Source organism: Sus scrofa, chromosome 17 (genome assembly GCF_000003025.6).
Source record: "Sus scrofa isolate TJ Tabasco breed Duroc chromosome 17, Sscrofa11.1, whole genome shotgun sequence".
Classification (NCBI taxonomy): domain Eukaryota; kingdom Metazoa; phylum Chordata; class Mammalia; order Artiodactyla; family Suidae; genus Sus; species Sus scrofa.
The window spans coordinates 4,917,646-4,933,912 of NC_010459.5; the positions used below are offsets into that span (position 1 = coordinate 4,917,646).

The 16,267-nt window shown below is 36.6% G+C and overlaps 1 protein-coding gene across 3 annotated transcripts in view; it reads left to right on the top strand.

The window, feature by feature from the left end:
- ZDHHC2 (zinc finger DHHC-type containing 2) overlaps positions 1–10,464 on the top strand; it is a 72,981-nt gene extending 62,517 nt beyond the window's left edge. For 2 of the 3 annotated variants that reach the window (XM_021077421.1, XM_013984983.2), the window contains 3 exons: positions 2,652–2,764; positions 5,057–5,131; positions 7,981–10,464. In XM_021077421.1, the coding sequence (XP_020933080.1) occupies positions 2,652–2,764; positions 5,057–5,097 (154 nt within the window). In that variant the 3' untranslated portion in view covers positions 5,098–5,131; positions 7,981–10,464. The remainder of the gene's footprint in view (positions 1–2,651; positions 2,765–5,056; positions 5,132–7,980) is intronic. The other variant, XM_021077422.1, reaches the window with a different exon arrangement.

Here is a 16,267-nt window from a genome sequence, read left to right on the forward strand (position 1 = left end):
CAGATTGTGTCACTCTCCTGCTGAAAACCCTTCACAGGTTTCCCATCTTACTCAGAATAAAAGCTAATGAATATCCTTACCTTGTCCTGACAGCTCTGGCCCCCCACACCTCTCAGTGTCATCCGTTACCGCTTTCCATCACTCCCTGTCCTCAGACACACAGATCTTACTGTCCTGCACATATACCAAGCATGTTCCTTATTTAGTGCCTTTGTACTTTTCAATTCCTCTTCCTGAAGATCCTTCTTCCAGATATCCAAACAGTCTGTGCCTTTTCTTCACTTTCTGCTCAGATGTAACTCTACAGTAGAGGCCGTCTTTGAGCACCTCTGTGTAATAGTAACCTACCCCTCCATTCCTTTTGTACTCTTTCACTCTTGTCATAGCTCTTATTATCACCTGACATATTAATATATTTCTTCTTCTTCAATTACAACAAAATTTCCATGAGATCAAAGACTTCACTCATTGATGTAATTGGAACTCAGTGAGTACTATTGAATGAATGAATCCTTGCCGTGTGTTAGAGTCCTGTTAGTGGTAATGAATCTCTAAAGAATCCCTAAGCCAGGACTGACTTAGTACCATGTATCTGGTCTACGATCCCTGTCCTGAGGAATAATAAGAATTAGAGTAAAAGAGATTTTCCATAGGAATAGGAGGCATGCTTTTCTTTTTTAAGGTTTTCCTCCTAATTTTTAATAAAGGGTTGTTAAAGCTGCACAAATGGAAATATTCTCAAATTTTAGATACGAGATAATTATTAAGCAAAGGCCTAGCCTCTAAAAAATATATATAATGCTTGTTGTCAAGTAAAATATGTTGAATCGTTCTTAGAACAATTTTAAGTAATTTTTTCTTTTGGGCATTATCATAATTACTATTTCAAGGTATTGTAAAAAATACTCTAATAGTTTCTATGCCAGTATTTTTTTAATCTAAGTGAAATGTTATTTTAAATTATGTATTTTTTTCCATATCATGCAGTATGTCAGTATGTGGCATGTCTACTTAAATTTTTTTTTTTTGTCATTTTTTTTGTCTTTTTGCCATTTCTTGGGCCGCTCCCACGGCATATGGAGGTTCCCAGGCTAGGGGTCGAATCAGAGCTGTAGCCGCCAGCCTATGCCAGAGCCACAGCAATGCTGGATCCGAGCCGCGTCTGCAACCTACACCACAGCTCACAGCAAGGCCGGATCGTTAACCCACTGAGCAAGGGCAGGGATCGAACCCGCAACCTCACAGTTCCTAGTCAGATTCGTTAACCACTGCGCCACGACGGGAACTCCTACTTAAATTTTAAAACTCTTTTTTTCCCCGAATTAAACATCAGATTTTGCTGTGAGCTGTGGCATAGGTCTCAGACATAGCTCAGATCTGTTGTTGCTATAGCTGTGGTGTAGGCTGACAGCTGTAGCTCTGATTTGACCCCTAGCTCAGGAACCACCATATGCCACAGGTGTGGTCGTAAAAAGAAAAAAATCAGATTTTTAAGACCTGATAAGTGTCGGATGTTTTCAGCATTCCTGCAGGATACTGTTCAATTTTGTTTCAGTTTTATAAAGAAAGAATTCTTTGTTAAAGACCAGTTAGGCCACTTTAGAAAAAATAAGTCAGTTTTTCTCAAACTTTTCTACCATGATCTTCAAATATTTTCCATATTTTTCTTTCCACTTGCAAATTAATATTTTTCTTTAATATATTTATTTACTTTGGAATCTGACTTTATTTTCATTTTTAAAAATTTAATGGGCACACACATGGCACATGGAAGTTCTCGGGCCAGGGACTGAATCCTAACTGCAGATGCAACCCACACCACACCTGCAGCAATACTGGGCTCCTTGAACCCACTGCACCTGGTGAGGATCAAACCCACACCTCTGCAGCAACCCCAGCTGCTGGAGTCAGATTCTTAACCCACTGTGCCAGAGTGTCGATGGCTTAACGTTATTTTTAAACCAGACTTTATATCACTCTCATAAATGAGAAACTAGTGTAATTTGCCATAGACTATAACTTAAAATCAGTGAAATTTTGTTTGGTTCTAACTAGACTCCCTTACCTGTTAAAGTCTGAGGATGAGGCTTATTTTCTCTTTTAAGAAGGGAGATTTACCAGAGTTAGAGATTGTCGTCATATTGTAATCAGAAGACAAGAGAACTGAGCAGAGAATACTTTTTTCCGTTGAGTCAGTGTGATGTAATGCCTTGTTCCTATTTTCCCCAAATTCTCTTGAATAACTCCTACAATAATCCTACACCACAGTGGTTTGAGTTGATCCTTTGAGAAACACTCACCTTAGTACTATCAAGCGTTAACATGTTGACTTGGAAGTCAAATATATGGTAATCAAAGGTGACAGGTGGCGAGAGGAGGGATGAACTGGGGGTTTGGGACCGGCGTATGCACACTGTGGTATATGGAATGACTGGCCAACGTGGACCTACTGTATAGCACACAGAACTCTACCCAATATTCTGTAATATCTATATGGGAAAAGAATCTGAAAAAGAATGGATGTGTATATGTGTATAACCGAATCACTTTGCTGTACAGCAGAAATTATCACAAGATTGTAAACCAACTATACTTCAGTAAAACTTAAAAGAGTTATTAGCATGATGATCATGATGATTATTATTATTTAGCCCTGAAAACCATCAATTTCCGGCAAAGCCATTGAGAGAGTCCCAGAGCCACCTTCTTACTGATTCTCAGTCTTGGACAGAGAGCAGCACAAACCCGGGAAAAGGCAAATCTGGTAAGGGTATGCTTTGTTTGGCCATTTGGATTTATTTTATCTTTATTTTATGGCCACACCTGAGGCATGTGGAACTTCCAGGCCAGGGATGGAATCCAAGTTGTGGCTGTGACCTGTGCTGCAACTGAGGCAACGCCAGATCATTTAACCTGCTGCTCTGTGCAAGGGATCAAACCTGCACCTCCACAGAGACCCTAACTGCTGCAGTCAGATTCTTAACCAACTGTGCCACAGCAGGAACTCTGATATATTTTTCTTTTAAAAGGTGAAAGTGGTAAAAAATTTTCATTCTTATTACCTGTGGAATTTTTCTTGTTTTGGAGTCAGACTACCATTGTCAATATAGAATTATTTTCAGAGAACTATTTGTGAAGTACTTTGTTAATGTCAGTAAGCTGCTGAAAATCATTTTGTGAAAGCTAGATTTACATTGCTTTTCTCCAGTTTAGAGAATGAAATTTTCAGGATCCCATATCAAGGAAAATGATAGAAATAAACTCAAAATATCATTTATTTAAAATTTGGAAAAGCAGTAAACTCCAACAAAAGGTTGAAAAATATGTGTTGAAAGGGATCTCAGATTTTTTTTTATAGGTTTCTTTTACTCAAAGATTTCTATCTAATTTCAAAATGTTGGGTGAAGATTGCAGGGTTGCCATAACTTTACCCATCATTTCTTCACATTCTACTCACAGTTCTCTTGTTATTGTTGTTGACTTTATTTTTTGCTCTTTAGGGCCACATCCACAGCATATGGAGATTCCCAGGCTAGGGGTCGAATTGGAGCTGTAGCTGCCAGCCTGTGCCCCAGCCGCAGCAACATCAGATCCGAGCTGTGTCTGCGACCTACCCCACAGCTCACAGCAACACCGGCTTAACCCACTGAGGGAGGCCAGGGGTTGAACCCACATCCTCATGGATACTAGTCAGATTAGTTTTTGCTGCACCACAACGGGAACTCCATATTGTTGTTGACTTTAACCTTTGATTACTTGGGTCAGTGTAGCTTATTGGCAAAGAAGAAGCAAGTTGAAGTCCATGAGGGCAGACAGACCTGATATCAAATTCCAGTTTGGGCACCTAATCAGTGTGTGATATTTGTTAAGTTACCTTGCCTCTTTTAGACTTGGCTTCCTCATCTTTAGAGTACTACTTATTTCTCAGGATTGCATGTGATCACAGGCAAGTGTGTGTATGTAGGTGTGGTCTCTTGAGTGCAAAGCCGTGCATCCATGGTTAGGACACTATTAGCCAGATACTCTCCAGGTTGACTCATTTAACTCCTCAAACCTTTATCCTTCATGTCTAGTCTTTTCTTCGAGTTTTTTTTCCTAGTGCTGCCTCACTTTGTCTTACTGCAATTTCATGTTTACAGGTTTATTTGAAATCTCTTTGGGATTTAGTGATGGTGAAAAACAAATGGATACTCCTGAGTAAAAATTCTAAGGTCATTATTTAATAAATAATCAATCACGTTCTCCTGAAATACAGGATTTCTTTAAAGAGTCTTGCTCTCAAGGAATGTGTGTGCCTTCTGAGGATTCCCATCATTTGAGTATTCCTAATTTGGTCTCTCCGTCTTCAAATGTGACATTCTACTTTTCAGCCTATGGGAGGGACTAGGTATTACCTAAGCAAAATTGATGACCCCTGATTGCTTTTTGAATCCCTCCGTTTCCTTAGAGGCAAGGAAGCTTGGGGGCTAGAAAGACAAAACTCTCATCTTTCAGAAGGGATTCAGATTTCACCTTATAGCTCTGCATTAAAATGGAAGTGATTCTCTGCTTTCTTTGTGCTGTTAATTTGGGGGCATCTTAGATTAGTTTTCTGTTACTTTGAGAGATAAATCCAGAAATTAAAGTTTAACAGTTAAAGGATCTTAGATTAATTTTTTGTTACTTTGATAGATGAATTGAGAAATTAGTTAAAGTTTAAAGGTGTAAAAGAAGGAAGAGAAATATGAGAATGGTTAAAGGGAAAAGGGCTCAAAGATTAGTTTGACCAAAATGAGGTAGATAGAGGAAGAATTGGAAACAGCGATGTCAGGTAATGTTAGAAGTGCCAGGTTCAATGTATCTTACATTATTTTATTCATGCCCCCCCTTTTTGTATGCTGGTTGTGGCTAACTGTATTGTGTGTGTGTGTGTGTGTTTCTATATAACCATCTTATAAACACGTGTACCATGTACAAGACACCTTTGGAAGTGTACTGGTGGGATTCCTGGATGAATAAGTCTCTATTTGTTTAAGCAACAACAACAAAAATTGCTAACTTCTGTTCTTTCTTGAAGGTATGAGCAATCCTGCACTGACCATGGAGAATGAGACTTAACTCTTCTAACAAAATTCATTCATACTTTATGAAAGTAAGCAAAGTTATTCCTTTATTGTTATAGTGTATATTTTCAACAGTTCTCTAGTTCCCTTAGGGCAAGTAGTTTCCATAAACATTTATTTTTGAGTGATTGAAACAGAAGCTTGGGATTTTATCAGTCATGCTGGAGACCACTGTCTTTCTTTTTGTGTGCGTGTGTGTTTTTAGGGCCGCACCTGCAGCGTATGGAAGCGCCCAGGTTAGGGGTTAAATCAGAGCTGCAGCTGCTGGCCTATGCCCCAGCCACAGCTAAAGTCAAATCTGAGCTGTGTCTGCAACCTACACCACAGCTCACGGCAATGCCAGATCCTTAACCCACTGAGTGAGGCCAGGGATTGAACCTCATGGATATTAGTCAGGTTCATTACTGTTGAGCCACGAGGGGAACTCCATGGAGACCTCTGGACATGGATCTAGCTTCAGTAACAGCTAGTGTTTAGGTTAACTTGAAAAACTATAAAAACAAGTTGACCAAAATTTATTTTTATTCATTTATTCAAAATACATTAAACAGCAAGGATTAATCCTAAAATATTGATCTTTACATGACAATTGTCCTTTCATAGGATCATGCAATTTTTTTTATTTTTATTTTTTTCTTTCCTTCAGGATATCCAGTGGTCATATCTTTGACCATCCATTAGCTGAACCTCACTGGATCTAAGTCCAAGATAATTCTATTTTTTAGCACAAATCTCTGCCACCACTATTTTTGGTTACGCTAAGTAGGACCCCAGAACATGCGTCACCCTTAAAGTAATAGGTGTTCCAAATCATGTTCTTTAACCCATAATTTTTTTTTAAACCTGTAGTTCCAAATCCATTTTCTTAAAGTGAAATATATTCATAAGCCTGTGGTCAATAAAAGGCTACAATAAAGAGCCCCTATAGAACAAAGCCATCAATATCTTAACAGAACAACAATAAAAATTGAACACTAAAGTTGTCAGGATAACTCTCTACTTACAGAACTGTGACCTAGCAAGAGTGTTACATATAAAACAAAATCGTGCGTCACATTTATGGATATCTGGTTTTTATTTTGTTTGGTTTTGGTTTTGCCGAATAGTCCTGTAATTCTGTGTGTCAGTGGTTTGGTTTTGGATGACTCTACAAGATGGTGTAGTAGAGCAGATTGATCGAGGCTATGGTTAGGATAGTGAAAATTTAATCTTCTTAATTTAGATAATTAGGAGACAATATAAATTTCTGGAATTCTTAAAATGTAACTATGATTATACAAATATGAATCATTGGCCAACACCACAAGCAAAATATTTTATAGAACACGATTCTGTAAAGCATACTAAGTTTCATAGGATTTTTTTCAGTATATTGAATTAGTTCTAATTACCATTGTTTATGAGATCATCTGTGTTAAATATTTTACAAGGTTAATAGTAATGTAACTTCATATGTAAATCAGGTAAATTTCCCAAAATTTTGACAAGGTCAGTGTTGCATTTCTTCATCATTATTCTGAACCCTTTGCAATACCAAACACACAGTACCTTCTAAATAAAGAATTGACAGGAGTTCCCACTGTGGTTCAGTGGTTTGATCAATGAGGATGCGGGTTTGATCTCTGGCCTCACTCAGTGGGTTAAGGATCTGGTATTGCCGTGAGCTGAAGGGTAGGTCACAGATGTGGCTCGAATCTGGCGTTGCTATGGCTGTGGCGTAGGCTGGCAGCTGCAGCTCTAATCCAACCCCTAGCCTGGGAACTTCCGTATGCCATGGATGTGGCCCTAAAAAGCCAAAAAAAAAAAAAAAAAAAAGAATTGATAAATAGGTGATAAAATAACATCACTGAAATTTGAAACCTCACAGAATTGTCATTTTATTGCTTTTGAACATATATGACAATAGTGGTCTTCAAAACCCAATGGCAGTATAAATCAGCTGCATTTATGTAAAAGAAAAAAAAAGTGATTGTCTGATGTAATGTTGTTCATTCTGTTGACATAACCAGTGACAGTACAATGTTTAAAAAATTGAATTTTCTCAAGGTAATAGATAGTCAAAATAATGTTTAAAATAGTTTTTCTTGCTTTACATCTCATACTTTCAGTTCATTCAGTACACATTTATACTGAATGTAATACACCTAATTTGATTACTAAATGATATCTTCAGTCTCTTCTCCGTTTTGAACTACACTAGCAAATGACCTGTGGCCTTTTAATAAAGTATTTCTTACTTCATTATCTTTTCCAGATATTTATAATGTGCCTAAACCATAGTAGTGCTAAAGTATAGATTAAATTTAACCTGACCCACCTTCACTCTTATACAATAAGAAATTTTTTTAAATGCTGTGCTTCTATGCACATGAAATTTGAAATTATTTCTCTAAATCCCCTACCAATTCACCTGTCATTCCTAAAGCCCTGTTGGCTTCATACAAATTCAGACCCAACAACATAGAACTCTGTCACTCAAATTGGGGTCCCAAACCAGCAGCATTGAGACCACCTGGAGCTTAACAGAAATGCAGAATTTTAGACCTTAGCATAGACTTTACTGATTCAGAATCTGCATTTTAACAGGATTCTCTGGTCTTGGGAGTTCCCTGGTGGCCCAGAGGGGTAAGGATCTCACATTGTCACTGCTGTGGTTCCTCTGGTCTTGTATATGTGTATTATAGTTTGAGAAGCATTGAGTTAGAGGTCTGTCTATTTGGAGAACTCGACTGAACCTTCTAGTATAGAAAACATTTAATGTTGTATAAGGGGTGTTAACTGCAACAAACAAGAAATGAGTTTGTTTTTTGCTTACTTTTTTTTTTTTTTTTTTTTAATCATTAACACAATAGTTTCATGTTTTCTGTTTCATTCCAAGGTACCAATGCTATTGCTGGATGGAAGCGTCTTCCCACAGGAAGGCACCATTAGCCAACCGTTCCCATTCCCTCTGGCTGGATACGCATAATACAAACTGACTAGTTCTCTCCAAGCTGTTGCTTAAAGCGTAACACTTTTTTGATCCAGTATACAGACTCTTTCAACTAACAAAATTCCTGTTAAGTATTAAAAGTAGTTGTGATTCATGAATCAAGGACAAACATACCTTCTATTGTAAAAACTTGGACTAAATTCATGGGCCAGTTTTCACCCAGATATTTGGGTAGCACAATTTATCACATAAAAAGCCCACTGATCCTTTGATTTTCTGATTCAGAAAACTTGAGACTGTTATGATACTGAGATGTGAAAGATTTCAAGTGACATTACAATGGTAAGCTTTGTTCATAAAACCTACTAGTTGCCTATGAGGAGGTGTGAGTGGTGAATGAGAATTGTTTACTCCCTCTGATGCGAATCCAGCCCCAGCCTGCGTCAACTCGAACAACTCCGAATTCACTGCAGATGTCAAGTGGCCTGCAGTTGAAGATGACCATCCACTTTTTGCCAGACTTTAGTCAAATTCTGAAAAAGAAGTATGATCATTGAAGCCTGAGCTCACTTGCTAGAAAATCTTTTGTCAGAACTAATACATTTCTACTACATCATAAATATATTTTTCATGTTTTGAATTATCTAAAAATTGGGGGAAGGTCCATAATAATGAAGATTGGTTTATGATATTCTTTTGCTGGTTTGGCTTTTAAGTGTCTTTTTGGATTATTTCTCCTATTGAACATGGCAAAAATACTAGATTTCTGTTAAGATTTCATGGTGGGCCAATAGCTTAATCTTTCATTAATAATCTGTATTATTTCTGTGTCCTCTCATCAAAGTGTGACAATTAACTGTATGAGGATATAAGTCCTCAAATACCTGTTAAGATTAAATTATGCAAATCATCAAAAAATTATATACTTTTGGAAATTTAGTTCAACACGAACTAAATGGTGTGCTGTTTGGAAACTCAGTTTAAGACAAACTAAAGTGGTATGTTTGTTGATGCCAAAATGTTCAGCTTCAGTAAATGTACTAAGAAGCTCTTGTGCCTTGTATGCACTGTTAAAAAAAAATGGTTTATTTTTTTCTTTTTTAATTTGACAGAGTGCAAGTTTTGTAAATGTTAGTGGTTAGAATATGACATATACATTTTTTGGTATTGATTTTGAGAATTTAAAGCAGATTACCTTTTAAGACTACAAAGCTAAGGAATGGTATTTAATCAAAGAGAAAATGGTGTTAAGTTTTCAAAATGTGAATTAGACAAACACAAAAGACTAGAAGACCAGAGGATAATGGAGTAAAAGACCCTTGCACTTACTCATCCTTCCTAGAAATATGAAATTTTATATTAAATGACTTTATGAAAGAACTAATGTCAGCCCGGTCCATTTTATAAGTCATTTGAGAATAATTCTTTGAACAATAGGATGGCAGTCTTTTTCAGATTTTCTTAAAAAGCTTAAAGATTTTGATCTGACAATCTACTTCAAGAAATCTCAGAAGATAATGATACATTTTTACTTTTAACTTAAAGCATTGTTTGGTCATCATCTTTCATTACCTGAAGTGCCAGGTTGGAACCTATAGCTACTGCTCAAAGTCTTAAGGGCAACAGCATCACATGATGCATTAAGAATTATATGCAGCCAGGTTTTTTGTTGTTTTTTTTTTTCAAAGCACAGTGCTAGAGCTGTTTTTAGACAGGATTCTGTTAGGTATCCCCTCCTAACAAACTAGAAGCTAGGGGGAAAGGTGGGATTTTTATGCTTTACCTTGCCAGAATACTGTTACCCCACCCCCACCCCTACCTGTTAGCTCTCTTCATGTACTTATTGAAATACATAAATCAATACACATTAGGAACAGATTTAAAAACATTTTTTAAAATAAAGTTTTTTCCATTAAGTTGTAATGGTTCCCTTTTTGGTTTCATACAGTGACTCATCTTTAAAGGGTTTTGCGTTTAGTTTTGTTTTCATTTCTGGGGGGGTATAATGACATATGATGGCATATCTCATTAGATATGCAGTATAAATTTTACCAGTGAATAAAGTATCAGATAGACCTACATTTTGTATATATTTATAAAATGTACCTTAAAATACTTTAAACATTTTACTTTAAAATATTTAAGTGCTTAACTCAAACTTGAAGACATGAAGTATAAGTCCTGATAGTCCATTAAGCTGATAATTTTGATTTTTCTTGTTTTTAGATATTCTACCATATAGGTATCAATATTTAAGAATTTTTTCATTTAAAAATATTGTACAAAAAATATACATTAGCTAACTATTTGCCATTGTGCAGTGAGTTTTGTTTCTCAAAGATAAACTACATCTAGAAACATTCAAGGAACTGCTTATCTACGAATTTCTTCTTGTTATATACCATAATAAAGTCTGGTTGATCATCTTTATTAACTGTCTATATGAAATTGCCTTTGCACTGACAACATAAATTCCTTTCAAAATATACCTTTCCTCATGGTCTACCAGGACTACTACAGGCAAAAATTCATGTCTGCAACCTGGTCATAACATAGGTCTTTTGAGAAGAGGTGGATGACAGGCTGAGGTAATTACTCATTAGCAGTTAAATGAGCCTGTGGACAGTTCGAAACAGACCATAAAATTTGAGTACACTGTAATCAACAGGTAACTGTTGGAAATATGGCATATGTTTGACAAAAAACTATCTTCACTAGGAAAATCAAACACAAAGGTCTTAGGAATCATGTTCACAAAAAATTAAGCTAGTAATCATGTGATTCATACTTCAAGAAAACAACCTGTGAAAAAGCTGTTACTCCATTATACCATAAAGTAGCAAATTTTCCCTATTTTAAAATAGTACATGTAAACCTGGGCTGATTCTGAAATTACACTGTATACTTTGGTATATAATTATTATATTGTCAAATATATTTACTTCTACAAATTATATTGTCAAATATAATTATACTTCTATAAAGTACATAATTTGTATTTATAATTTATATTACAATTAATATAATTGTATAGGAGTTCCCATCAGGGCTCAGCAGTTAACAAATCTGACTAGTATCCATGAAGATGCAGGTTCGATCCCCGGCCTTGCTCAGTTGGTTAAGAATCCAGTGTTGCCTTGATCTATGGTGTACGTTGCAGATGTGGCTCAGACTGGTGTTGCTGTGGTTGTGGCATAGGCCAGCGACTATAGAGCTCCGATTTCGACCCCTAGCCTGGGAACTTTCATATGGTGCGGGTGTGGCCCTAAAAAGCAATATATATATGTATATATATAAAAAACATAAAGTTATATATAATTTATACTTAAAATTATGAACTTATATTTACTTGTAAAAGTGATAGTTCTGATACTGTTATGAATTAAAAAAAAATTCGAAACATATAAAAGTTCAACGCAAATCCATTTACACTATAAACCATGAGGAAGCTATGTATTCTCCAGTACACCATCTCACCCACCTCCACAGACCACAGATTCTTATCTACTTACATCTTATCTGAAGTGACACTTTGCGGCAATGGATTTTCACAAGTAACAGAGCTCTCTAGGTAAGATCCTTCAGCAGAAAACTGTTCCGCATAATCCCAACTGTTTTAACAGCCTATACTCCTTTTCAACATAGCCAATTTAGAATAAATTTCCATTTAACCTGTGGAAGCAGACTGCATTATACACCTTAAATATTTGTTACTTCTACAAAGATACCTAGTGGAATTCTTTTTTGGGAGGGTGGTCCTTTTAGGGCTGACTTGCGACACAGAGGTTCCCACGCTAGGGGTCAAATCAGAGTGGTAGCCACTGGCCTACGCCACAGCCACAGCAATGGCAGCTCTGAGCTGCATCTGCAACCTACACCACAGCTCACAGCAACACTGGATCCTTAACGCACTGAGTGAGGCCAGGGATCAAACCTGCGTACTCATGGATACCAGTCAGATTCGTTTCTGCTGAGCCACAACAGGAACTCCTGGAATTTTGGTTTTTTTTAACCTTGTTTTGGTATAAATTCATAGTTTCCAATTTTTACCAACACTTTAACAGTTTTGTTTATGTCACTTATTAAAAGCATATACACTCCAACATTTAGAGAAGTCATTTTAAAATTGAGCAATTTTCTCTGCTAGATTTAGATTTACTATCAAAAAAACAAGAAAAAAACAAACGCTTATTTTGTTACACAACACAGGCAACTGTGTTATACTTTATCATGGTCCAAACCCCGCAGCCTCCTTTTCCCTTTGCCATCATGGATGTTATTCTTTTACAGTAGTGTTCCGACTTGTATCAAGTGGACATCACTGAAGGGGTGAGTGCAAGTAGGCTTGCTTGAAAAGAATTCCTGTGGATCAGAAACTATGAAGTATCTCCCAGCATGATGTTCAGTTTAACAAAAGCCTCTGAAATAGGATGTTTTTTACATCTTCAAAAAAAGACGATGTAAGTATAGAGGATGCTTATCCATAATACAGTCTAGGTTACTAAGAGCTCAGTCTCTCACACCCTTTAATTTTTCTTTACCAACAAAAAGTTCTAGTGAAATAGGCTGGCCAGTGCCCATAAAGACAACTTGAAATCTCTGCAGCCCTCTCCCTGCAGGAGAGTGACAGCAAAAACAAAACTTGTGACAACGTCCAAACAGATCTTTGATCTCTTCTCATAGCCAACATTCAGTATTTCTGTACTGCAAGTTTACAGCTGGGGAGAAGTGTGTTAAGATTATCCATCTTTGTGTTGACTTATTTCTGAGTACCAATTAAACCAAAGGGGCCTAAGGTAAGTGATTTCAAGCTCTGGTTAATGCTAAAGAAGCTTCTCATTGCTCAGAAGGACAGTATTTTATGATTCATGAAAACAAACTGATTTATATTGCATCTTCCAGGAAGGTTCAACACTGTAAGGAGTTCAATCCTGATGTGAATTTAATCCTTATTAGCTGTTTGACAGATAAAGGTGCTTAATCAAATTTGAGAAAAAACCATAATGCCCCAGAGTAGAATTCCGTTGATACTGAATTAAAGAATTGATACCACGAAAAACTTGAGTTTTTCATTCAGCTGAAGCTAAGGCTATTATTGTCAGAGTTTAGAGTTCATGTCTTTTTCTGTCAGTATGCATAGCCACTAAACCCTAGCATTAAAAGTATCTTAAATGACTTAAACATTTATTGTGTAAGCTGTTTTTAAAAAGCAACCTTGATTATACACTCATTTTAGTGTTACATGCAAACATGTTTTAAAGTTTTTAAAACAAGAAATAGAGGATAAGGCTGAGCCCTGGAACGGCCAGAAAGAATCAACAGGACAGTCTGTATACATATGTACACTTCGGGTATGATTTTTTTTGTTTATGCTCTTTTTACATGGTTTTTGCAGTTGGAATAAGAGCAGCTAACAGTAAACAATGTTCTTATTTAGGAAAAAAAGGTGTATGAAACAAGTGAAATGGGTCCCCCACAACCAAACACCTTAACATTTCTCACAAGTTTAAAATTTGACCAATTAAACTATTTCCTGCTCATGTATACTTTTACCACCATCAGTTATATCTTAGTAGATTCCACTTCAGGTCATACTATTAGTGGTTTCTCAACTTCTTTGAAAATATTCTCACCTGCAGTTATTCCATAGAGACTATTTATAGAAACCAATTCTTTAATCACTTCAAATCACTGATTTCTCAAAAATAAAGAACAACTGGGGGGAGTTCCCGTCGTGGCGCAGTGGTTAATGAATCCGGCTAGGAACCATGAGGTTGCGGGTTCGGTCCCTGCCCTTGCTCAGTGGGTTAACGATCCGGCGTTGCCGTGAGCTGTGGTGTAGGTTGCAGACGAGGCTCGGATCCCGCGTTGCTGTGGCTCTGGCGTAGGCCGGTGGCTACAGCTCCGATTCAACCCCTAGCCTGGGAACCTCCATATGCCGAGGAAGTGGCCCAAGAAATAGCAACAACAACAAAAAAGACAAAAAGACAAAAAAAAAAAAAAAAAAAAAAAAGAACAACTGGGCAGTACTGGTGACATCTGACCCATTAAGAGCCAAAGAAAAACGCAAAATCATCTGCATTGCCCCATAGTTAACTGTTATGTCCCATGTCCTCACTCTTCAAGCAACTGCTCCCATTAAAAAGTTGACGGTCTTTATCTGGATACATTTCTTTGGGCTGCTGCATTCAAACATAACTCAACATCAATAATAGGCTTTTCATGGCTAACAAACCGGCCACTTGTAAACATGCTTTAGTTGCAGCCTTTTCATTTTTTATTCTTGTGAAGAAATTATGCCATGATGAGATACTTCATTTTAAAATTTCTAAATTGACTCTTGCTTTCCTATGAGTTGGGTATACATATATTTTTTTCTTTTTGCCTTTTCTAGGGCCGCTCCCACAGCATATGGAGGTTCCCAGGGCTAGGGGTCTAATCAGAGCTGTAGCTGCCGGCCTACGCTAGAGCCACAGCAACGCAGGATCCGAGCCACGTTTTCGACCTACACCACAGCTCACGGCAACACCGGATCCTTAACCCACTGAGCAAGGGCAGGGATCGAACCCGCAACCTCGTGGTTGCTAGTCGGATTTGTTAACCACCCTGCCACTACGGGAACTCTGAGTTGGGTATATTGTGATGGATGCTTAGTCTGGTTATGTCAACATGTATTTTTTTTTAGCAGCTATTAGTTTCACTGCATAATAAACCCAATATTTTACCATATAATTTGATAATATAAATCTGCACTCCAACATACCTAAAAGCACACCATTCAAAGAGCACCTTTCCAGTTTTGAGAATTAGTAACAGAAAAAAAAGAATTGTGGTAGAGATAAGGCACAACAAATGCTGTCAGGTCATTATCTGCATCACTGATTTTACAGCATGCCAAGAAGAAATATGAAATGATAAGAATACTAGAGGCAGTTTCTGTAGCAGCTACTCAGCTTTCCCACTGTAGTGCAAAGGTAGCCATGTGGTACATAAATGATGAATGTGGTTGCATTCCAAAAAACTTTATTTATGGACATTAAGTAATTTTCACATGTCAGAAAATACTATTCTTTTGTTTTCCACCAACCACTTTAAAAATTGTAAAATCCATTCTCATCTCAACCAGCCATACAAAAACAGGCAGCAGGCTGATTTTGGTTGGTAGGCCATACTCTGCTGATGCTTGCTCTAGGAGATTTAACAGAATATGATGAGTCCAGAATTAATGGCTTAGGAACACTAAAAAAACTATCAACCAAATAGCTTTTATCCAAAAGCTAGATTTAGTAAAGGTTATAATGTTCCTCTTTTAGAAGTTATAAAATATATTAGCTCTTAGAGACAAAAATCAAAGTTGATACAAACTAGGAAATTCAGCAAGTACATAGCTATTCAAAAGGCAATCTCTATAATTCCTATTTTTTTTCAAAGAGGTGAAGATCAAAATAAAAAATTAGATACCTGCTATATCGTATTGGCTCTAAAAAGAAGTCACAGTAAGTTACCAAAGGCATTTACTTTTAAGTCTTTCGGAATAAATGTATTCTTGGAAAGGGGAGACAGAAGTCAATTCTTAACATCTAGTTCAGGTATGCATAAAAAAGTCAACAGTGTTGAAATGCAAAAAATGACTCAGGTTGATTTTTCAATTAAAACATTAAAAATCAGGTAGTGAATGAAGCTACTGAGTTCTGTTCAACTGTCCAAATTAAAAAAACAAAACACAATATCCCCCAAATTTCTAAAACAAAATTACCAGTCATGAACATATATAAGAAAACATTTCTGAAGCCTTTATTTACAAAAGCTTTAAAAACAAATAATACCCTCTGTTTCGCAAATAATGTTTTGTTTAAAAAGGACCACCCAGTTACGTTACAGCATTGAAATATCATGAATAAAGAATGTACAAGGGAAACAAACCAATGTGGCTAACATTTGGAGATCTGCTAATATTACTGATTGAAGTGTAGACAACACACATCATAACTTGTCCATCATTTCAGGGCAGAGTTAATGATTACCAAAATGTCTTCCTACACATGCTCTGGTCTGGTCACATGTTCTGCATGGCTAAATATTTCACAGTCTCTTCTGTCCATATATATAAAATAGATTGCAAAGATATACACAAAAAAATAAACAAGCATTACACTCCTCAGGTAATTTTATTAGCTATATATATATATGTATATACATATATATATAGCTAATAAATACATTTTTTTGTATT